General features: G+C 52.6%; 1 protein-coding gene across 1 annotated transcript; it reads right to left on the bottom strand.

Annotated features, from left to right (window-relative positions):
- Window positions 1–979: 979 nt before the first annotated feature.
- On the bottom strand, window positions 980–23,283 carry SPMIP6 (sperm microtubule inner protein 6). Its single transcript, XM_073345854.1, has 8 exons — window positions 23,149–23,283; window positions 13,928–14,075; window positions 13,715–13,717; window positions 10,098–10,210; window positions 8,770–8,845; window positions 7,634–7,847; window positions 5,365–5,454; window positions 980–1,085 (listed from the first exon to the last, which is right to left on the bottom strand). Exons 1-8 carry the CDS (start codon window positions 23,281–23,283, stop codon window positions 980–982), a joined length of 885 nt encoding a protein of 294 aa, XP_073201955.1.
- Window positions 23,284–23,575: the final 292 nt, after the last annotated feature.

The following is a 23,575-nucleotide window of genomic DNA, read 5'->3' as shown; positions in this document are numbered from 1 at the left end:
GGAGGGGAGAGGGAAAGGAAGATACAAGCAGGGAGACTCATTTTTCAAGTTGGGTACAAACCACATATTGTCTTTTGGCATGGCTGTTACTGAATGGATTCTCATCACACTAATATTCAAGCAGTGAAAAGTAAAATGCAGTCATGAGCTGGCAAGACTGTCTGTGAACTTACCACGGTTCCCTTCTGAATGGAATCAGCACTGCTCAACAGTGTGTCATATACCCTGTATTGCAAACATGAAGATTCTCTTTTACCTCAAGCAGCATGGGGCCTGTACTCTCAACCTTGTTGCCATGAAATTCCAAGTGGTTATGGAGTGTGGCACAGGGATGGCTGTGAAGTTCTCACTAGGTGGCCAGCAAGTTGTTACAATATGTATCTAGCACTGCAATTGCAGCAGGATAGGGAAGGTTTAATGAGATAAAGCCATTAGTGAATCCATCACCAAATACATCTGCTGCAGGCTGGCTTGGCAACCTTGGACCTGGGGCGGGGCGGTGTGCGGGGGGAACTGGGGTTTCCTTTCGCAGATTCCCCTGGGATGTCAGTAAGCTCATCACTGCAGGGCAGGGAGTGGCTTGTGTTCCACAGCCCCACCTTCTAGTGAACTAGACAGACTCCAAAGACAGCTCATTCGTCTGGAAGGTAGAAGGCTGCAAACTCTGGGGCTTGACAGGAGATTGAAGGGGGAGCTGGCGCCTCTGGCCTCCCTCAGGCAAGGGGAAGATCCTAATCCCTTTCCTGCCCAACCATCTTGAGCAGCAAAGTTGCCAGCCACGCAGAGGCTTGCGGGAGGGCTCAGGGCGGCTGCACAGCAAAGTAGGTTTGCACCCTCCTCTTATCTCCCTTTGCCCCTTGTCCGATGCTGCCGCGGGGAAGGTGGGGGGGGTGGGGGGATGGGGATGTTTCACGGATGGCAAGGAACGAACATGCGAAGGTTGGCAAGACCCATTTTAATGGAAGCCTGACTCTCCTCTCTACCAGCACGGCGAAGTGGGGTAGGACTCCGACACAAACTCGGGATGGATGACATAGTTATCCTTTTGCGGCCCGCCGGCCTTCTGGAAGTGACTCGTGTCCCACCTGGGAAAGGAGGAAAAACCAATGGATCGTAAGCCTCACGCCCGCAGGAGGGTCCTTGGTAATCCACTTCCTGCTGGTGCTTATTAGGAGATTCCAGGGAGATTGCCAAGGGCAAGCTTTGGGAGCCATTCTCTTTGCTGATTAACTGCAGAGCGATGCTTCCACATGCTCACCGTTTTTCTGCCCCGTATCAAATGCCTGGTCCTGGGATTTGGGGAAGGAGGTGGCCCGGTCAGTGGGATCTCTGGCAGATGGGTGTGGCAGGTGAGAGACAATTGGCTAAAAGGTGCATAGAAGCCAGTGGGAGGGACGTGACATGCTCTGGGGTTATGGGAAAACCCGAGAAAATACATCTCTGCATAGCTAAGTAGCCCGTGCTGGTGTGTATCTTTTGTCTGCAGTGAGGTGAATACAAACACCAGGCAGATGAAATAAAGCAGTGGTGGGCAACCTGTGGCCCATCAGGGTAATCCGCTGGTGGGCCGTGAGACAGTGTTTACATTGACTGTCTGCAGGTACAGCTACCTGCAGCATCCAGTGGCTGTGGTTCGCTGTTCCCGGCCAATGGGAGCTGCAGGAAGTGGTGGCCAGCACGTCCCTGCAGCTCGCAACGCTTCCTGCAGCTCCCATTGGCCGGGAACAGTGAACTGCAGCCATTGGGGGCTGCGGGTGGCCGTGCCTGTGGATGGTCAATGTAACACTGTCTCGCGGCCCAAGAGCGGATTACCCGGATGGGCTACATGTGGCCCATGGGCTGCAGGTTGCCCACCACCGAACTAAAAGTTTGTTCTACCTTAGCCAGCTTCGGAGAACCATTTTCAATCCCAATTTTAGCTCAGGTGATTCTTCCCCACCCATGTGAACACTGTTGCTAATGCGTGCACTATTTTGATGTTTTCCTTAAAGCCCCAGCTCCTGGAGTCATGTGATTACATGAGAATCTCAGCTTTCATTTTTTAAAAATAAGTCACTTTCTAGCCCTCCTGGTTGCAGAGAGAAGTTTGAAAATGTGACCTGAGTGGATTTGACATCAGAATGCAAATAAGAACATTTATGATTTTTTAAAAAAAATCTCACAATTTTGGGGGCCTGACCCCTGATTTTGGGCTACTTGGGGTTGAATAGAGCCAGGGGTGAAAGTAATTTAAAGGATTTACCGGTACGCTGGAGTCCTGAGTGGGGGCGTGGCCTCAACAGGAAGAGGCGTGGCCTCAACCGGAAGAGGTGATTTAAAGGCCCTGGGGCTCTGGCTGGGAGCCGTGGGGCCTTTAAATCACCCTGCTGCAGAGGCGGCTGGGAGCCCCGGGGCTCAGGGGTGAATTAAAGGGCCCGGGGCTCCGTCCACCGCAGAGCTCTGGGCATTTTAAATCCCTGCTGGAGCCCCGGGGCTCCGGCAGCTGGGCTTAGGCAGGGATTTAAAGGGCCTGGTGCTCCGGCCACTGTGGGGAGCCCCCGCCCGAGCCCTGCTGCCAGAGATCCAGAGGTGCTTTAAAGGAGCCGGGGCTCCCCGCAGTGGCAGGGGAGCCCCGGGCCCTTTAAAGCGCCACCCGAGCCCTGTTGCCAAGTGAGGTGCCTATGAAAAGGTTATGATTTGCTGGTTATGATTATGCTGTCTGTATGCACGTATCATTTTTGTATGTGAAGTTATAAGTGTTGGCTCTATGCTTGGATTTCAAATGTTTGCTCCTGGGGTAACGCCCACAAGGTAGCTAGCCAGCACATCTTGGAGGGACTATTCAAATTAAGTGGCTCATCAAGAAACACTTGGTTGACAATGGATCAAGGGAGACGCCCATCTATACTGAGTGGACTGTCCTGTAAACGTACTTTCTGGAGTGTAGGTAATGGCTTCCTGCAATGACTGAGGGAAACTGGGCATGAACATGTGACTTGCCCATGTGACTCCAAACTCCATCTTGTTGCTTTAATTTTCCGCAGTAAGAACAAATGGGATGCCCTCCACATGGCAAATGTTATAAAAGGCCCTGGAAACACCTCCATTTGGTCTTCAGTCCTGCTTCTTACCTCTGGAGGAACCTTGCTACAAACTGAAGTTCTGAACAAAGGACTGAATGACCCATCCAAGCAGTGGATGTACTCCAGGAGACTTGACTTAAGCCCGCAGTTTATTTCATCACTGCTGCAAGCCTGCACCAAGAACTTTGCCATTACTGTATGTCATTGATTCCTTCAACCAATTTTAACTCTCATCTTTCTTTGTATAAATAAACCTTTAGATTTTAGCTACTAAGGGATTGGCACCAGCGTGATTTTGGGGTAAGATCTAAGTTATGTATTGACCTGAGTGTGTGGCTGGTCCTTTGGGATCAGAAGAACCTGTTATCTGATGAGAGTGGTTGTAAAGAACCACTCATCTCTGAATCCTGTGGTTTTGGTGGTGATATGAGAACTGGAACACCTGAGGAAACTGTCTTTATGTTTTCCTGTTAGCCAGTGTGGGGAAACAGGAGTTTACTTTTGTGGTTGGTTCGGTCTATCTTATAAAAGAATAACCACCAGTTTTGGGTTGTGTTTGCCCTATTTCTCAGCAGTTCGTCCTGAATTTGGCATCCTCAGCTGTGACCCACGGTTACACTGTGGAAACAGGTTTCAGAGTAACAGCCGTACTGTCTGTTAGTCTGTATTCGCAAAAAGAAAAGGAGGACTTGTGGCACCTTAGAGACAAACCAATTTATTAGAGCATAAGCTTTCGTGAGCTACAGCTCACTTCCTCAGATGCATATCGTGGAAACTGCAGCAGGCTTTATATATACACAGAGAATATGAAACAATACCTCCTCCCACCCCACTGTCCTGCTGGTAATAGCTTATCTAAAGTGATCATCAGGTGGGCCATTTCCAGCACAAATCCAGGTTTTCTCACCCTCCACCCCCCCACACAAATTCACTCTCCTGCTGGTGATAGCCCATCCAAAGTGACAACTCTTTACACAATGTGCATGACAATCAAGTTGGGTGGTCAGTTTGGATGAGCTATTACCAGCAGGAGAGTGAGTTTGTGTGTGTATGGGGGTGGGGGGGATGTGAGAAAACCTGGATTTGTGCAGGAAATAGCCCAACTTGATTGTCATGCACATTGTGTAAAGAGTTGTCACTTTGGATGGGCTATCACCAGCAGGAGAGTGAATTTGTGTGGGGGGGTGGAGGGTGAGAAAACCTGGATTTGTGCTGGAAATGGCCCAACCTGATGATCACTTTAGATAAGCTATTACCAGCAGGACAGTGGGGTGGGAGGAGGTATTGGTTCATATTCTCTGTGTATATATAAAGCCTGCTGCAGTTTCCACGATATGCATCTGAGGAAGTGAGCTGTAGCTCACGAAAGCTTATGCTCTAATAAATTGGTTAGTCTCTAAGGTGCCACAAGTCCTCCTTTTCTTCTTACTGTGGAAACAGGGACACCGGATAACTAGGGCTCTGGGCAGATAATGATAACAAAAGCTGCTGTCGCAAAGGCTAGACATGGAAACCTGTAAAAAAGGGCACAAAAACTAATCCCAAGCGATGCCGCCCTATCTCAGTAGTCTTGTAAGTCTGCAGGAGTTTCGAATACTTACGTGGGGCTTTATGATTTCAAAGCACAATAGAGACATTAACTATAAATAAAGCCTCACACCCCTGCCCAGGTCGAGAAAGCTACCAGGCAGTGGCTACCCCTGTTTTGCAGGCGGGGAACTGGGGAGGTGAAGCATTGCAGCAAAAGGGAACCAATCCATCTACGCACCTGTTTTTAGGTCTCCTTTAAACACTCCTAGTCACATTTATAGTTCTGGGGAATCACTCTTCTGGTCCTGGGCCCAAGTCACCATCCCAGGCTCCTGGCCTCTTGCAGGTTTTGTTTTACATCAAGGTGGCCTCTTGTGACCCTTTTGGTAACAGCTTCTCTTACCCTCAGGCCAGGACCCCAGGGTGAGTAGAGCAAACACTCCTCCTTTGTTTGGTCCCTTAACGGTCCTTCATTATTTTGTACCATGAATAAAAGCATGGTGCTGTCCCTTAAAAATAAGCTCCCCCCCTGCAATTTCTGCCACTTGCTCTGTGACCTTTGGCAAGTCACTTGAGCTTTCTGTATTCCAGGGGTTACCATAATACATGCAGCCATTTGTCATGAGTCACTTGAAACCCAAATGAGGAAAGATCTAGCCTCTGGAAAAGTCCAGGACTGTTGCGAGGTTCCTGTTCTCCCCAGTGTAAACCATGATTTTTTAGAGCCACTGTGCCCTTCCCCCACCACTGAACCCGGCTTTAACTTTCTTACTTAAGGTTCATATACGGGAAAGATTGCGGCGGGTTGTGCAAAGGTGCATAGCCCATCGTCTCTTGGCTGCAGTCGCAGTATGGGATATTCCTGAAACAAACGCAAGGGGTATGGTTAGCGATAGCAACAGGCTGCCGGGCTCACTCATCTCTGTTCCCTCTCGTTCTGGTGGTCAGCGAGTTTACGTGGGAAAGATCCTTCCTGTCTCCCCACAAGGCACGGTGGTGGCCTCAACAGGGTCAGAGACGCAAGTGGTGGTGGTAGGAGTCTGGGATGGAGCAGTGATAACAGGGAGAGGACTGTCCGCAGCACAGGGACTAACGTCCTAAGGGCAGGTTTTAGAGGTGCCGAGCACCAGACACAGTCTGCAGCTCCTGTGACCTGGAAGGCAAGGTGGGGCTGGGGCTTTGGGATGGTCTGCACACAGGAGCAGCAGACGTGTATCGGCCGCTCTCAAGTCAGTTTGCGAGCAGCTGCCCCCGGAGATTGCAGGGGTGGCATGAACCAGGTTCAGAAACCCGCTTAGTAAAAACTGTAATTTCTGTGTGGCTGGACCCCACGGGTGATGGGCACTTTATAAACACCGAGAGAGAGACAGCCCAAGCTCTGGAATGGGTTCCTCTGTGCAGCCTCCCTGATCCAAAGCAAAATAACACCCAGAGCTGCTACTGCAACCTCTCCGCCTGCCCTTCAGTCACTAACTCCTTGGGCCAGTCCTCTTCACGTTGCCCATTGCTCCAGAACCCTCTGCTGCCCCACAAGGACCCAGAGCTTTGAATATTTGGGTTTTTTGGCATGTATTTGCCAGGATTGCTCTCATCTCCTGTACGGAAGGTCCCACCCTTGGCTCACCCTGTAGCCACTTTCCGGTCACTGCCCCTGCCTCTGTGGCTACAGAGCTTCTGGCCAGGCTTGTGTATATATAGTCTATATCCCTCTTTAGGGTATTACCCTTACCTCTGCGGTGCCAGAGGGGATGTACCTGGCTCACAGCTCTGTCTTGGGGAGCTGCAGGGCTGCTGCTGGCTACTCAAGCAAAGAGTTCTAGTGACTTCAGCTGGGCTCGCTGACAATTGCTCCCGCCATTGGGTGGAGAGGGAGGAGAGCTCTGGGGTGTGTGTGGGGGGGAAGGGCAGCGCACTAGTGGGGAAGAAAAAGGAGGACAAGAGAGCTGGGAAAGCGAGGGTCGGGGAGGCGGAGAGAGCAGGGAGGCAAAGGGGAATGAGAAATGAAAACACCCCCAGGGAAAACCCAACGGACTGAGAAAGGGGACAGGCGCCAGAGTGTTGCCAACTCTCATGGTTTTGTCATGAGTCTCAGGATAATTACTGGGTTCTTTAAAGCCCCAGCTCCTGGAGTCAGGTGGATATGTGATGACTTCAGCCTTCATTCTTAAAGAAAAAGTAAGGGCTGTGGAGAAAGCATCAAAATGTGATCCCAGTGCACCCCAAAGGCTCAAAAGCAGAAGGAAAATCAAAAGGACACCCAAGCTCTTCTTTTTACATCATCTCACGACTAAAAATCTGATTTTTGGTGAGCCTGACTCATGATGTTTGAACATTTGGGGGTGGCAATACGGGGAGACGAACGAGTGAGATGGGGATCTTACCCCGGGGCCGGATGGGAGGGGATGGGGATGTGTTCCTGGAGGTGGCGGGGGGGAAGGTGTTGATCCTTTGCAAAGGGGCATGGAAAGGCTCTGCTTTCTCTGCACTGATCCCCACCTCAGCCTCCCCTCCTACACGCCCTGGCCTCTCCTGCTCAACTCTCAATGACGTTCAGTGGTCTAGGCCCAGGGCGACAGTGAAGGCGGGGGCCGAGAACACCCATTGTTTCCCTGAGCGCTGCCTTTCCTTTCCCCTTGCCCCACAATGGGCAAGGAGGTGGTAGAATCTCCTTCCTTAGAGGTTTTTAAGGTCAGGCTTGACAAAGCCCTGGCTGGGATGATTTAACTGGGAATTGGTCCTGCTTCGAGCAGGGGGTTGGACTAGATGACCTTCTGGGGTCCCTTCCAACCCTGATATTCTATGATTCTATGATTCTAATGCCCATCTGCTGGGAACAAGGGCCTGATCCTGCATGCCAAACTCTCCTTCCACCCAGGGGAGCTTTGGGTGTGACGGGCAGGATCGGGGCCTGAGTTCTGACCCCCCGTGAGCCCTGCAGGAGCAATGAGGAAGGACGGGGCTGGATTATGCGTCCCGTAGAGCAGCTGAGCGAGCTCTGCCCTGCAAGGGAAGTGTTATGTGCAGTGCGTAACCCTCCGAACCTTACAATCTTCTCCACTAGCTGGTTGAGCTGCCTCTCGTTGCAGGGGGCTCCGTCCACGTAGTAATCCATCCCCCGCACGCAGTAGTGGCGCCCGGTGCAGGGGCTGTAGTAGCCTTGGAAGGGCTTTCTCCCGGGGAGGGTAGACCTGTGCTGGACGGAGGGGAGCTGGCTGCGGGATAAGCTGTTCAGCATGTTGACCACCACTTCCCTTTCTGAAACAAGAGGAGCCAAAGGGTTTGGGGAGAGGGGAAACCCCACGGTGTTGAAATCTGGACATTCGCTGCCCTAGACGGAGACCCTGGCCATCAAGCGTTCTGGGTACAGAGCCCGTGGCAACTAGGGCAAAACCATAGCAACCAAGGTCCAAATAGGGGGTGGGGGAAGGGAGGGTGTGTGGGCTAGTGGCTAGAGCAAGTATCCCATGCATGTGTGTGTGTGTGTGTCTCCCCTCTCGTGGCCACATGCAGGACAACAATCTACTACTGCTGCCAGCTACTGAATTGCTTCTTTAGCTCTAGCTGCAGAGGTTTGTGCTTTGGTGCAGAAGGGCCCCGCTGGTGACCTGGGCAGGTGGGTCAATACACAAGGGCTTGGGAGCCCTCCACAACATTTCCCAAGGGGAGTGTCCCTTTAAGAAAGCCCCCAACATCCTCCAGGATGAAGAGACTCTGCAGTACCATAAGTTACCAGTGGTAGGGATCAACCAAGTCCACCGTGCCCCACTCCCAGCAGCCCCAGGGAGGAGACACCTTCACAACCTCAGGAAGCCTGGTAACCTCAGGGGTTTCTGACCGTGAGCTGCCTTGTGGGGTTGGTGAGTAGGGGAAGGGAGGTAGCTGAGTTGGGGGCAGTTAATCGGCAAGTCCTGGCATCATCTTCACAGCCCCAGATGACATCAACAGCAGAGCTTGTGCTCCAGAATGGTTCAAGGGGCTTCCTGGCCTTTTGCAGCTGAAGGGACCCAGAAATGCTGCCTATAAAAACCTCCCAAGGAACTATCTCACTGCTGCTCATTGCGGGACGCCTTGTGTTTCCAGCCCGCGAGGTGTTGTGTGGATTAAAGACTCCCCCACTGGCTCTTCTGGAATCTTTGCTCTCTCAAGGTAAGGTTATAGGAAGACCCAGTACAATTACCATAATTATTGAGCCGGTCGGGTTTCGGCGGGTATTGCATGGGCATCCCACGGAGAATGGTCTCCATCCCTGCTTCCTGCAAGGAAAGATTTCAGAGCCTCCATGTATGTTCAGCAAACTTGCACAGCCCCCTGTTTGTCCCTGGATCAGGAAAGCGCAAGCCTCCCTCACCCTGCCCTGCCCTTGCCCGTGGGCGGTGAGGGCAGGCGCCATCCTTTCCTTGGCCTCTCTGCTGAGACCGCCAGTGTCGATGCTGCTTAGTGAGCCGGTGGCTTTTCTGACATGGCGGACGCTTGCCCACTGGGAACTGGGCCAACACCGGAGTCATTCCATAGGCTCCAGCGAACCTAGAGTTACCTTGGCCGTATCCTTCTGCTTCTATTGCACAGAACTGCACAGCACACGTGCCATGAAAATGCCACAGCCACGGATCCATAGGCAGCACGGGGGCTGCATGTGCCCGGACTGTGGCCCTGCCCCGAGGCCCACACCTGATCAGTCTCCTCCCCCCGAAGCCCTGTCCATCCCCACTTGGGCACCTCCCAAAGCCCCCCCCCCCACTGCTTGTACCTGTTCACCCCCTCCCCCAAACCCCCGTGCCTGCCCACCAGTCGGCCACCTGAGTCGGCTGGTTGCCCACCGCTTGTGTGTACCTCTTCACCCTCTCCCACGAGGCCCCCATGGGGGCAGCATGGGGATTGAAAGAGGCAGAGCTTCAGGGGAAAGTGACGAGCGGGAACGGGGCCTTGGGGCGGAGCGCAGGCTGGGCCCCGGCTGGGGCACCCGCCCTTCCAGTGGTGGCATGCTCCAAAGGCAGTGGGCGGGCTGGTTGGCAAGGCTTAGCCTCCCCTGGCCTCTTATACCCACCGCGTTTGCACAGATCCTAGCTACAGCTATTTGCTGTGTCTGAAACCCTGTCTCTGAAAACACAGCTCTCCCTACGGAGTGGGGAAAGTCTTCTTGTCGCTGGAGCAGCTCCTCACGTCCTTCGGGAGGATGGTCTAGAGCCAGACGAAGACAGGACTTCGCTTAGCGTGCAGGGGGACTGACTCCATTTTGCAGTGTTGAGCGGTTGGAGATGCCCTGCAGGAAGGCGCTAGGCAAGGGCAAAGAAGTATTACACTGGAGTTTGACCTGGGTTATTAAGGGTGAAATTTGCAAAGCAAAGAGCAGAGCAGGAGCTAGCTGTACAATTCTTATTTGAGAATAGGAGGAGACATGGACTGACATCCCACAGGCCGCTTTGAAAGCATAGCCCCTTCCCTGATCGTCTGCCACAACCTGCCTCGGGACGAGAAGCAGGCGCGTTCTGGAGGTCCAGGATTTACCTTTGGAAGCCTGGGGAGGTAGGTGGTATATTTATTCCACCCCGCGCTGTTGTAGGGGCCTGTCCTCCACGTTGCATACTTGTCTCCACTGACAAAAGCTGGATTGTACTTTTCTGAAATGTAAATGGACAAACAGACAAACATTTCCTACCAGGGAGGAAGAACAACGGGATTCGCAGAGTCCTAGATGGCAAGGCCAAAAAAAGACACTTAGACCATCTAGTCTGACCTCCTCTATTACATGGGCCGGAGAATTTCACCCAGTTCCCCCTGTATTGAGCCCAACAACTTAAAGCATCTCTTCCAGAAAGGCACCTGTCTTTAGGGTGACCAGACAGCAAGTGTGAAAAATCAGGACGGAGGTGAGGGGTAATAGGAGCCCATATTAAAAAAAGCCCCAAATATCTGGACTGTCCCTATAAAATCGGGACATCTGGTCACCCTACCCGTCTTGATCAGAAGACATCAAGGAATGGAGAACTCACCACTACCCTTGATAGTTTGTGCCAATGGTTAATCACCATCACTGTCAAAAAGTGTCATTTCTAATTGGAATTTGTCTGGCTTTAACTTCCAGCTGCTGAGGCTTGTTCTGCCTGACTCTGCTAGATTAAAGAGCCCTTGAGTGCTTGATATTTTCTCTCAGTGAAGGTGCTTAGACACGGTAAATCAAGTCACCTCTTCATCTTCTTTTCGATAAGCTAAGCAGACTGAGCTTTCTCAGTGTCTCACAGTCAGGCTTCCTCCCCTTCCACCCCCAAATCATTTTTGTGACTTTTTGCAGCACCTTGTCTGAGTTTTCAAAACCCTTTGCACCATGTGGGCACCAGAGCTGGACCTATGCTCCAATACTGGCCTCACCAATGCTGTAAACCCACGGCAAATCACCGCCTTTCCCCTACTCACTCCTCGCCCGTTTATGCAGCCCAGGATCACATTCGTCCTTTTGGCCCCTGCAAACTGATTACCGTGTAGCTAGCCAAAAGCTTCTGGGTGCGGGCTGGGTTCCTTAACAAAAGCCAAGGCAAACAGCCCCGCCATCCAGACTAACTCGGCTCCAGCCTGTCCAGTGTGCGCCGGGGAACCTCAGAATGCTGGAGGGACCGGTGCTGGTGGCTTCGTAGGTGCCACCGTCCCCACATGAATTAGACATTAATCCGTTCCACACCATGGTGCAAGGGATTCAGGGATGCTGGAGGTGCTCTCTTTTGGATGCAACATACAGCTGAGACCCTGACCCTTCATGGTCTTTAATGAGCCTCTGGCACTGTTTGCAAGAGAAAGGATGCTAACCCCAGCGTCCTGGCTAAATTAGAGCTCAGGGAGTGAATCCTGCCCACCTGAAGTCTCTCTTCAGTGTCCAGTAGATTCTTCCTCATTTCCCATCCTCCACTGTGGTTTAGTATCCCCGTACATTGTTACACAGTAGCCGTGTTCCTCACCAGAGGTGGCTGCTGTGCAGTGGTGGGTTAAGTGAGCTCTGGGCAGAATTTGTGCATCAGGTGGTTACACTGGGGGCCGGAAGGCACTACAAAAATAGACAGTGGGGCACCAGCTAATGCTGCACTTATTTCTTATTCTAAATAACTGTAGTCTCTCTGGTACCGCTGTGTGAGAACTGAGCCAAATGTGGACTTCTGAATAGCACGTGCTCTGCAGCCCCGCGGCAAGGTGGGCCTTCCACTCAACAGCAGGCTTCAAGAACAGCAGTAGACAGTGCCGCTGTCCGAGGGCTGCTGCGGTGAGCAGGGCCGGAGAAATTAGAGCAAGATTTGCAACAATAGGAGCCTAGCGTCAGCCTCCGAGGGCCTTATTTAGGCACGTAAGTCAGGGGCGGGAAGCTGATGTCAGTGGGAGCCCAGCACTTCGGAAAAGCCGGAGCTTAAATAAGGATTTAGGAGCCTAGCATTGGGCTCCTGTGGTGGAAACTCTTGGCCTAGGTGCAACAGGAACATCCAACAGCCTTGTGCTTTAGAACAGCCCTTTTGGTGTGTCAGCAGCCAGGGTGAGGAACCAAGGGAGCCTGCCAGGGAGCCATGAACTGCACCTCTCCAGGGTGTTGCTGGCCTGGCCATGAGGGCCAGAGGGAGAGAGGAACCACGCTGGGTTTTTTAAAATCAGCTTCCCTCCCTCCCCACTAGCCCTTTGCTTCTCTTCCCATTTCTAGGACGAAGATGGCCCTCCCAAGCCGGGGGGCGCAGCACTGACCCAGCACCCGCAGAAGCCAGGGTAGTACCGGCCATGGTGGAGCCCCCGCCTGCCACACTGCGGGGGCCAGGGAGCAGCGCCCCGGCTGCCCAGCAAATAGGTCAAACCTGGACGTGGCAGGAAGTGAAAATGGCCATAGCCCATCTCCGCCCGGCGCAGGATTGCTCTCCGCCCACTGGGCTCCGGGGCTTTGCCCAGTTCAGCTGGCAATGAGGGTCCCACCCTTCCCCGGGAGACGATTCCACACCTTGGTACGTCTCCACCTCTGGAGGCTTTTCCTGCTGTTCAACCTCAATCCTCCTTCAGGTAATTTCATCCCATCGTTCCCAGTTAGACCCACTGCCCCAGCGAGCCCTTCCCCGCTGCTTGATGGTTATACCCTTCAAGTACATGCAGGTGGCTGTCCCTTCTCTGTACCCCGCGGGTGGCAGGAGCAGGCGTACAGGTGCCCACAGACAGTCCCATCTGCCCTTCCCTCCTGGGGGCAGAGCGAAGGGCCAGCTGGGAGGAGAGCAGAGGCAAGTGGACCAGCCCGGGGCTCTTCAGAGAGAACAGGGGAGCTTAGCTAGCCAGCTTGACTCCATGCCAGCTGGGCTGCTGGCTAGCCCCAGGTGAGCTCCCCTGTCCCCTCCCACCCTGTGCTTAGTAATATGGAGGCAGGAGGAGGGGAGTTTGCAATCAGGTAGATGGGGAAGGGGAGCACAATGCAATGGGTATGCACCATGGGGAGGGGCAGGCCTCAGAGGAACGGGTGCAACCTCAGTGTGGGTTTTGAGGTTCCTGGAATCTAGGGCTGAGACTTTCCAAACCACCCCCGGAGGTCTGGACGCTGGAATCCCATTTATTCTCATGGGAACTGGGTGTCCAAATCCTTTGGCCAGCTTGGACTATCCTGGCCTCTGCACCTGGAATCTGGGCACTGAGGCCAGCTGGCCCAGGATCCAGGGGAGGCTGGGTGCATCCTGGACTGACTTGTGAATGGTCTGTGGCTGGGCCAGACCAGCCACGCCTGCTCCCTCAACGAGGTACCTGGATCTCAGCATCAGAGAACCACACAGGGAGCCCAGCCGTGAGAGAGCTGCTTCCCCACCATCAGTGCTGAGCCAAGAGCCTGGGTCTCTGCACTGGGGAGGAAGGGTCTGTATGAGGGGAAACTGGACTGGGAAGGGTTTCTTGCAGGAGCAAAGGTAGGGATACAAAGGGTGGGGGACTGTGCTTGCTCCTGGCTGCCTTTGCTTGTACCGCAGCCTCCTGGCCTGCAGCAATGGGGGGAGGGATTGCTCAGTGGTTTGAGCATTGGCCTGCTAAACCCAGGGTTGTGAGTTCAATCCTTGAGGGGGCCATTTAGGGATCTGGGGCAAAAATTGGGGATTGGTCCTGCTTTGAGCAAGGCGGTTGGACTAGATGACCTGCTGAGGTCCCTTCCAACCCTGATAGTCTATGATTCTATGAACCCAGGCAATCTGCCCCTGTTCGACACCCTGAGGCCCACTCTTCTTTAGGAACCCCTGGGCTCTGAGTGCAGTTCTCGTCACCGGGTGAGAGCATGCTATGGACAAGCTGGAAGAAGCGGGACAGGGAGCTGGGCTGTGAGGCAGGTGGTTTAAACAATCCCGCAATACCTTCGGGTCTGGTTAACCAATATTTTTCTGGCCTATAGGCTGTTGGTTCTATCGTGTTCTTATAGGAATATTCCTGCACCGCATGCTTAATCATCTTCTCCAGATGAGCTTGGTTCACCTGATTTTCCACTCTGGGCACCGTTAACCCCTAAAGGCAACAGAGAGTTGGGAACGAAATCAGTTAAATGTTGCAATGATACCAGCTTGCCCTTTGCAAATTCCTCTGTGTTTGGGATAAAGCCAACTAAATGCAAGGCTGCAGCGAAGGGGGAAAGTCCATGGGCATCAAGGCGTGTCATGGCTGTTAATATGCTCATCACCATGGCCACCCAGAATGTCACAACAAGATCAGGGCTAGAGCTGAAAACCTCATTCTCAGAAAGCCCCTACACTTGAGTAAAAGGCAACTCACCTTCCGTAGTTAGTCATATAGGGCCTATGACACACAGCTGAGCAGTTTTGGTTACAGCCAGTAGAAGGTAGCTGTGTTGTATACCTGTTAGCTAGTTCAGTATGGCAAATCTGAATGCTCTTCTTCTTCAAAGTATATAATGGCAACACCTGACGCTAACATGGTGCTTTTATCCATAGGTATCAAAGTGTTTTGTAGAGGTAGGTTCCCTACTTTTATTTTTGCAGGTGATGGAATTGGAGCCAAAAGCCAAAGGAGGAATCAGTGTACTGCCAGGATTAACGTTTAGAAACTCCTAGCTTCCAGGCTTACCACTAGACCAATAATCACATGGGCAGAAAACAGCCCCACTACCATTCCCTCATGGATTCCCAGTGGCACTGTCCATGCACACAGGAATGCGTGTTCATTTGTCATATGCACATGAACGTGTACAAGAACCAGTGCCTGCAGAGAGGAAGTTTAAAAGCTCACTAGAACTCAGCCACTGCCCTGGCTTGTTCTGGATATTTTTGGGCTACTCTGGGATGCCGTGGGTTAATGCTTATCGGTGTGTGTGCATTGGAATCGTAGGTACTGCTTTGGCATCCCACAACACATGATACTGCATCAAAATATTGTCCCGTAACAATGGAGCCTGGTGCCATTTCACCATCTCTGGAAGTGATGTAAGAACATGTGAATGTCTCCTCTGTAGGGAAGGTAGTGTGGCCTACTGGATAGGCACCAAACTAGGCTTTAGAAGAGCTGGTTCAAACCCCAGCTGTACATAAGTTCATGTCTATTTCCCTTCCCACCTTTGGGCTGTCCTGTTTATTGAGCTCTTTGAGGCAGGGATTGTCTCTTTGTCCAGTACTCAGCACAAGGGGGCCTCTACATGCCAGGAAAATATAAATAGGAATAAAAGCATTGACCTCGTAAGCAGGGTGATCTCAGAAATACCAAGTGGCACAGCAACCACAAGGATGTCACCCACTGCACACGCAAAGTGACCACCCATGACCTCCCTCTTAAGTGCCCAGAAATGCCCCTTTAACTAAAGCCCCTGCAGCGAGCGCAGGAAGAGCCCTTGTAGCTTTCCCCGGTGACACGCTCAGCTCTCTCCTAACCCACTTCGCTGAAGCTTTTCAACCATAATCCACTAAAAACATGCACAGACACGCACCACACTGCACAGCAGGCTGCCCAGGGAATGGCGGTTTGAACCGGATTGGCTGGGTCTTATTTGCATTGTATGCTCTCTGGACCCGGTACAGTGGGCCCCATCCTGCCACCGCCGGGAGACTCAACATTGGCTTCAACAGAATGTCAAAAATCTCTAAACTCGTGACTGGACAGTCTGGGGGTTTGCACTCTCAGGCTGTTCAACATTTTGAAAGCAACCTTCTTGTGAGAGGGTCACCACCAAAGTGCCCCCTCATGGCATGGGTGATCCTGCAGCAGCCCTGCCTCAGTTTCCCCTCAGTGATTAGCCCTCCCGCCCATACTCAGCTAAGCCATTAACAATAAGTCCACCCCTTCCAGCGTATACAAGCCCAAAACCAAACACAGAGTCTTCACACCAGTTTCAAATGGGGCCCGATCCCACTTTCAAAGGGGCTAGTCCATCTTCAGTAGCTCAGATGCTCTCCTGCCCATGCTCTGGGCTCAGCTTTCATCCTTCCAGGGCTCTCTTTCATCTCTCCCACCAGCCCTTCCTTGGCTCACTGCTCCCTCCTCCCATGCCTTCTGTCTTGGAGTCTTTCCCTGCTTTGGCAGGCCATTTCCAGCCCTACCTAGCTGGAGTCTCCCCCCAGTGTCACAAGGTCTCCTACCTCCCTGCAGACCACTGCAGACACCTCCATCTCCCCCTGCCTAGTCTTCTCCCTCATCTAGCCCACAGGCCTGGTCAACTCACATACCTCATTTTCCCCACGCGGGGAAGTGAGTTGGTGTCACAGGTGGGAACTGAGAGACCCATCCCCACTGTTAAAGGACCAGTCACCCTGTGACCTCCCAGATTGGCAGGGGAACCATCTCTCCATGTTAAGGTCCTGTCTGCCCTGCTCCTTCTGCAGCAGCGAGCACTGTGGGTAAGAGGTGCCCCAGAAAGCAGACTGCATTGCTATGATACCGCAGTGCTTCCTGAAGGCTGGATGAGTCGGGCAGGGCCCATGTGGGTGAGGTGTGGAAAAGGCTTTCGGCTTGGGGACCGCAGGCTACGTCCAATCACAGGGCCCATGAGACCCTACCACTGCCCGTTTTTTCAGTTTCAGTCTGGTCCCTTGCTCTGGGCCCTGTGGCTCTGTTTCTTTTGGGGGCTGTCATGTGTGAGCGCTGGTCGGAGGAGGAGGTGGGCCAGTGGTCTCGGAGAAGATGAATCCAGGCAGCTCTCAGCCAGCATTTATTTATTATGCTTTGTACTGTCAGACAAAGCACTCCCACCCCAGGCTCTTTAAAATAAAGAGCAGCCATTAAATAGACAGACACCCTTCATTGACACCAGTGCACAATAACCTCAAGTCCCATCAAAGACCTCCCCCTGTAAATCCACCAAGAGCCCCCATGCACCACCCCACCTGGCAAAGAGCCCTGCAAGCCAGGGACCAAAGATGGGCCTGGCCACAAAGGCATAAAAAGCACAGTGCAAGAGTATCAGCCAGCCAGCCGTGTCTGCTGTGTAGAAGTCAGGCAAGAAAGGGAGGAATTGCTGGTCTGTTTCTCGGAACAGCAGAATAGTCACGAGGTCAACAGATGTGTGTTTCCACTGCCGCTTGCTGGATGGAACGGGGCCCATGTATGTGGCTATCATTCCTTCTTGTGCCTTAAGATCCACAGAAGATACAGGCCCAGATCCTCAAAGATATGTAGGTTCTTAACTCCCTGGGAATTAGGTACCTAAATATCTTGGAGGATCAGGGCCATGAGCCCTAGCAGATTCATCGATTTAAAGGCCAGAAGGGCTCACTGTCACCATTTAGGCTGGTCTTGTGCATAGTACAGGCCAGAGAATCTCCCCAGCTGATTCCTACGTCAAGCCCATAACTTCTGGTTGAGCTGCAGCATATCTTTTAGAAAGAGACACCCAGTCTTGATTTAAAGGCTTCAAGTGGTGGTGAATCCATCCAGTAAATAGTGCTACGTTCTCCTTTAACTAGGGTGTAAGAGACCTGAGCTGTAGCCAAAGGTCCTGGGGTTTGTCCCTCTGTGGGGTGAGCTGCCCACAGGTGTGTCTGTTGTACAATGGTGACCCCAACAGACAGGAAGGTGAAAGAGGATCAGGTCCCTCCCAGTGCCCAGGAGGAGAGAAAAAAAGAGATCTGTCAATCTGAAGGGAGAGGGTGTGAATTGGCCTAAGGACAGGGGCTTGGTGAATGGAAGAAGAATATGATACTTAGCTTATATAAAGCATTTTTCAACGGTAGATCTCAGAGTGGTTTACAAAGGACGGGAGTCTCATCCCTTTTTGCAGATGATGAGGATAGATTTTAGCTCAATTTTGACCCAGTTTAAGGGAAGCGAGTCAACCCACCTCCCAGGGAGCCTCTGGGTTGTGGAAAGGCAGGCAGGATTTAATCACGGGTGCCACTGACTCCCCCCAACACCCAGACATTATCAGCGTGGCGGGGGAATCTTTGCAAAGCACCGGACACACTTCACCAGCGGACCCCCCCTTCCGCCAGGGCTGAGAGCAGCCGCCTTTAAACAATACAAAACAGCCGTGCGCAGCGGTTCAACACAAGCGGAATCCCACCGGCAGCTGCAGTGGGAATGAGAGGGAAGAAGGGGTGTAGCGGTGATGTCAGGGATGATACCCTCCGCCTTGTACCATGGGATCTTCAATCACTACAGATTGATTGATTGATGATGATGATGATGATATTTTGCTTTGCAGGAGCGTCTAGAGGCCCCAGTGCTCTAGGTGTTGTACACGCCCACGGTAAGAAAAGTCCCTGACCCACAGTTTGCAGTCTAAAAGCCCCACAGCCGCCTGTGGTAAAGGGATTCTGATGCAAGCCTCGTTGGAAAGACAGGAGAGTACCCCGGCCACCATCCTTCTGCACTTGCTCAACTTTCCCGCTAAGGGAAAACCCACAAAATAACCCCCTGGCTTGCAGCACTCTTCAAAATGTTTAGAAGTCTCCGGTCCCACTCCCAACTTAGCCCAAAGCTGCTAAGTTATTACCAGCTGGACAATGGGGTGGGAGGAGGTATTTTTTCATATTCTCTGTGTATATATAAAGTCTGCTGCAGTTTCCACGGCATGCATCCGATGAAGTGAGCTGTAGCTCACGAAAGCTCATGCTCAAATAAATTGGTTAGTCTCTAAGGTGCCACAAGTACTCCTTTTCTTTTTGCAAATACAGACTAACACGGCTGTTACTCTGAAACCTGAAGTTTATGTCAGTGGTCCCCAAATTTTTGAGCTTTGCGCCCCCCACTTTACCCCTGTCCATGCCCCCTAGGACATGGACAGGGGTAAGGGGGCTGGGGCCACAGCTGGGGGTGGGGCTAGGGCCAAGAGTGGGGCCAGGGCTGGGGGCAGAAGCTGAGGCCATGGCTGGGGGCAGGGCTGGGACCAGGAGCGGGACCTGGTGCGGGGCCGGGGCTGGAGCAGAGCTGGGAGTGGAGTGGGGCTGGGTGTTGCTACCTCTCCGCCCCCCCATGGGGGCTGGCCTGGGACCTGCCGTGCCCCCCCCAACATTCCTCTCTGTCCCCCTAGGGGGGCGCGCCCCTCAATTTGGGGGCCTTTGGCTTATGTCATCTGACGCAGTCCGAGCCCTGGGTGCCACACTCACAGACCATCAGGAACCCATCCTTCAGCTAACAGAGCTGTAGATTAGCAGTCTTAGAAGTGGGAGATTTACCTGTGTAATAAACTTGTTTTCATCCCACAACGTAAAAGAACGTTCCCTGTACGACTGTTTCACAGTAGACGGCGACCGGTAAGATTCTGTATAGGTGCTGATGGGCGTCTTTGTTTTATGAGCAAAGAGGAACATCTCTCAAATGGGCTCTTGGAAGGGATTCCACCTTCAGTCTAAACTATGTTTCAACTGATCCTCAGTAGCCAGCAAGGGCTTTATGCCGGAAGTTAATTTCTGGAGTCCGCCACAAGCCACACTGAGGGGTGAGTCTATGAAAAAGGCTCTCTGTACTATGGTAGCAAATTAAAAGTCTGTCTCCCAAATCTGACCTCCTCCCCCAGTCACCAGCCCTGCTTGCATCACCAGTGATGTCACAGTCGGTTGGATCAACCGCATTGTAGCTAAAATGTAAAAGTGAGATCCCTGCGGATCCAGCCCCTCAGGCAGGTAGATTGTATCAAAACAGGGTCCTTTGGCAGGTGGGAAACAATTGCCCATCATATCAAAGGCAACCCCCTGGCACAGAGGTGCCGACTTTCTGATCTGAAGGGGGGTGCTCGACCCCCACTCCGCCCTAGGCCCTGCCCCTACTCCACCCCTTCTCCCATGGCCCCACCCCGCCTGCCTCTTCCTGCCCCCCCACTCTGCTCCGCCCTGCCTCTTCCCGCCCCATTCCACCCCCTCCCTCGAGCATGGTCCTCTCCTTCCCCCCAGAGCCTCCTGCATGCTGCTGAACAGCTGATCACTGGCGGGCGGGAGATGTTGAGGGGGATGGGTGGGAGATGATTGGCGGGGCTGCAGCCCCAGAGCACCCACAGAGTCGGCGCCTATGGCCTGGCATTTTTCATCTGCCACTGTCAGTGATTTCCTAGCCACCTCCAAATCTAAGTCAAAATTGCTCCCTCTGAGTCTCTCTCTCTCCATCGACCTGGGGCTATCACTGTGGTCTATGCGAGCCCCCTGAGATAACATCTTTCACCTTTGCCCCATTACCTGTCAGGTGCTAGCTGGCATGGTATCTAGGTACCCAGGCCACCTCCTGGCTGGCTGGGGAGAAAGGCCCCGGGTCTAGTGTGCAGACAGATTGACTGGGATTCTGGTGATCGCATTTAGGATCAGACTCCCTGGGCACCATGCAACCCTACCAGTCGTCACCCCATCACAGTTCCTAACCTCTGAGCTGAGCAGAGCCTCGGGCCAGCCTGTGGAGGGGCCTAGCCATGAGGGCAGCTTAAGCAGAGACTGAGATGTGAGGGTCACATCAGAGGAGCTGGCGGAGTGTGGGGTGACTGGAGACCAAGGCGGTGGGAGGTGTGGGGCACGCCGGAGTGAGCAGGGGCATCTCAGTGAGAGGGGCCCAGGATGTGAGCTGGGGCATGGGGGTTAGGGTGGCATGAGGGAAACCTGGGGCATGAGGGGAGTATATTGGACTATGATGCATATAGACATGTACCGATTTAATAACAAGTGCAGTAATACAGAAATAATACAACACATCAGCTGTCGGGCATTTAAATGGAGGCAGATAGGGGACAGTCAGGTACCATGGTAATCAGCAGGGTACATGGGCTGGCTGGAGAGAGAGGCAGGATCGTTAGGAGAGATAGAGACACATCCCCATAGAACCTAGTGTGACCCCCTGCCTAGGACGTTGGCAGCAGCAATCCGACCTGAGCCTTTTAGAGCTAAAAATCCCAGCTCTAGCCCCTGGCAGGCTCCAGCAGACTGATAAATCTCTGTGTGGCCTGCCCACCCGAGGTAGACAGAGCACCGTGCTGCATTAGTAGGGCTTACAGAAATGACCCCCGTTCTTCCATTGCCAGGTCTCCAGCATCCTTTGGAGCTCTCTCCTCCCCACCGCGGGGCCGGCTTCTCGCATCTTTCTGACCACGACTGCCTGAGCGGGCCGCACAGCCTCTCCTCGGTCTCTCTGTTGCAGTCTTTGCTATGTTCAGTTCATGACCAGTGGCTCCCTCCCACTAATTAGAGTGATTCGATTCTTGGCAACGGGAAGTGGATTAGATAACTAATAATTAGCTGCTGCTGGCAGTGCCTCCTGGAGAACAGCATGTCTTTCCTCCTCAGCCTGCAGCAAGCTTCAGTTGCAGTGAGCTGGCTAGCATATGCATGCAATGCTGTCCCCATCTAGATAGCACCAGAGCTGCTTAGCTGTGTGTCATACACCCCATACTGCTAAGTGCCCAGGCTGAGCCTGCATTGCCCCGAAAGAGCCTCTCTGTGATTGTTTAGCCTCCCTTTTTTGGATGCTCTCGCTCTGCACCTCAGCTCTAAAACATTTTCTAATGGTCATTCACCAGTTCTGCCACAATCTGTACAGCAGAGGGTGCTGGGTACCATAGTCCAAGCCAAAGGACAGATGCATAGAGGGATGTAGTGGAAAGTTCATGCACAGAGAAAGAAGCTGGCTGGCTGCTCAGATACCATGTCTGTGGAGAACATTGTGAACCTGGAGGCAGGGGAACTTTTGTATATTATGTTCAGTGTTACCCGCTGGCAAAAATTCATCATACATTTGCATATAAAAGCTGTTCTGCAGGGTTTTCATCCCCAGACCTAATTCACATGGCATGTTTCAAAATCTCTCATGACAAAATTACTGTGATGAATTGTGCAGGCCTCTGCAGCTGGGAACCCCGCAACAGGCCAGTTCTAGCTTGGCCAATGCACAGAGCCTCGGACCCAAGGAGACTAACCAGGATCCACTGAAAGACATGGCAAGAGAGGCCAGTCTGCGATCTCTGGAGTGTCTTTACAAAAGTGCCCCCAAATTTTGGCAACTAATTTGGATAAAACTATGGTCCATAGAGACCATAGGGCCCAGCATGCAATGTCAGATCGAAATCTAAATGGCCAGGACAGATTGCATTACAGTCAACTTGTGGAACGTGTTGCCAGGGGATGTTGTGAAGGCCAAAAGAATAATGGGTTCAGAAAAGAATTAAATAAGTTCATGGAGTCCACCAATGGCTATTAGCCAAGATAGTCAGGGACACAAGCTCATGCTCCAGCTGTCCCTAAATCTCCAGCTGCCAGAAGCTGGGAGTAGACGACAGGGGGTGGATCACTCTGTAATTGCCCTGTTTGTTCATTCCCTCCGAAGCATCTGGCACCGGCCACTGTCAGTGACAGGATCCTGGGCTAGATGGACCATTGGTCTGACCCAGTGTGGCCGAATTTATGTTGTGACCTATACTCTCCATGGACCATCTCTGTGTATTATTTTATAGCACCTACAGCAAGGTGCTTCACAGAGCTAACAATGCAATCCCTGCCCTTTAAGAGCGATGGCTGGCCCGAAGGACACCATGACTTCAGTACAGACTGTTGTTAGTGAAAACTTTCCATTTGGGACTGGCATGCAGCTCTTCTTGCACAGAGGAACATGAACAAATAAAAATATGGCCTACTGGCTCAGGCAATAGACTGGGCCTCTGGAGACACGGGTTCTGTTTCTTTCTCTGCCACTGACCTGCTGGGTGACCTTGGTCAAATCACTTCCCCTTGCCGTGCCTCAGTTTCCCCATCTTAAAATGGGGAGAACGAAACTGGCCTCTTATGAAAAGTGCTATATAAGCAGTACAGTGGCTGCATTTATTATGCCCCTCCCACAGCAGTAGTGACCAGCGCTCATTTATAAACGAGGACAATAACAGACTGCCTCTCGCTCACCAGCTGCACTTTTAGGTAGTTTAAAGCGATACCGTTACCACCAGGCTGGCACAGCTGCACAGTCAAACCACTAAGTGGAAAGGGGAGACCCACATTTTATGAAGACACCCAAACCATCATAAAAATCAGCATCTGAAGGGCTCATGGGGCTCCTCAGAAGCTGAGATGAAGAGCAACCCCATGGTGGCAGAGCTTAGGAACACTACAGAAGCTGAGATCCTGCCTCTGATAACACTGCCTACTGGGTGGGGGGCTGGGGGGAGGGGATTTACCTCCGTCACAAACTTATTCTCGTTCCACAGAGTCATTGGAGGTTCCTGGAAGGTTTTTCTCATGCTATTCGGTGCTCTGTAGGAGTCCGTGTAGGTGCTGATGGGGGTCTTGGTTTTACGGGCGAAGAGGAACATCTTGAAACACACCCGTGCGGGGGAATCCTTCTTCAAATACACTCAGTGACTCCACAGGTCAACTTCATCGGCCAAGGGGTCTTGTGCCTCAACGTCATTAGATTAGGATTCCCCACCCCCTCAAACGTCTGTGGCTGGTGGGGAAGGGAGAGGGGCTCTGCATGCTGGGGTGTTCCTTGAATGTGACAGCCTCTCCCACTCATCAGCCCTGCTTGCATCACTGGTGATGTCACAGTAAATGAGCAGGGAGACTTCATCACCTCCAGAGTCAACGCCTCTGCATTTGCTCCAA

The sequence above is a fragment of the Lepidochelys kempii genome, chromosome 5 (genome assembly GCF_965140285.1).
Source record: "Lepidochelys kempii isolate rLepKem1 chromosome 5, rLepKem1.hap1, whole genome shotgun sequence".
Lineage (NCBI taxonomy): Eukaryota > Metazoa > Chordata > Testudines > Cheloniidae > Lepidochelys > Lepidochelys kempii.
This window is presented reverse-complemented; position numbering and strand designations above follow the sequence as displayed.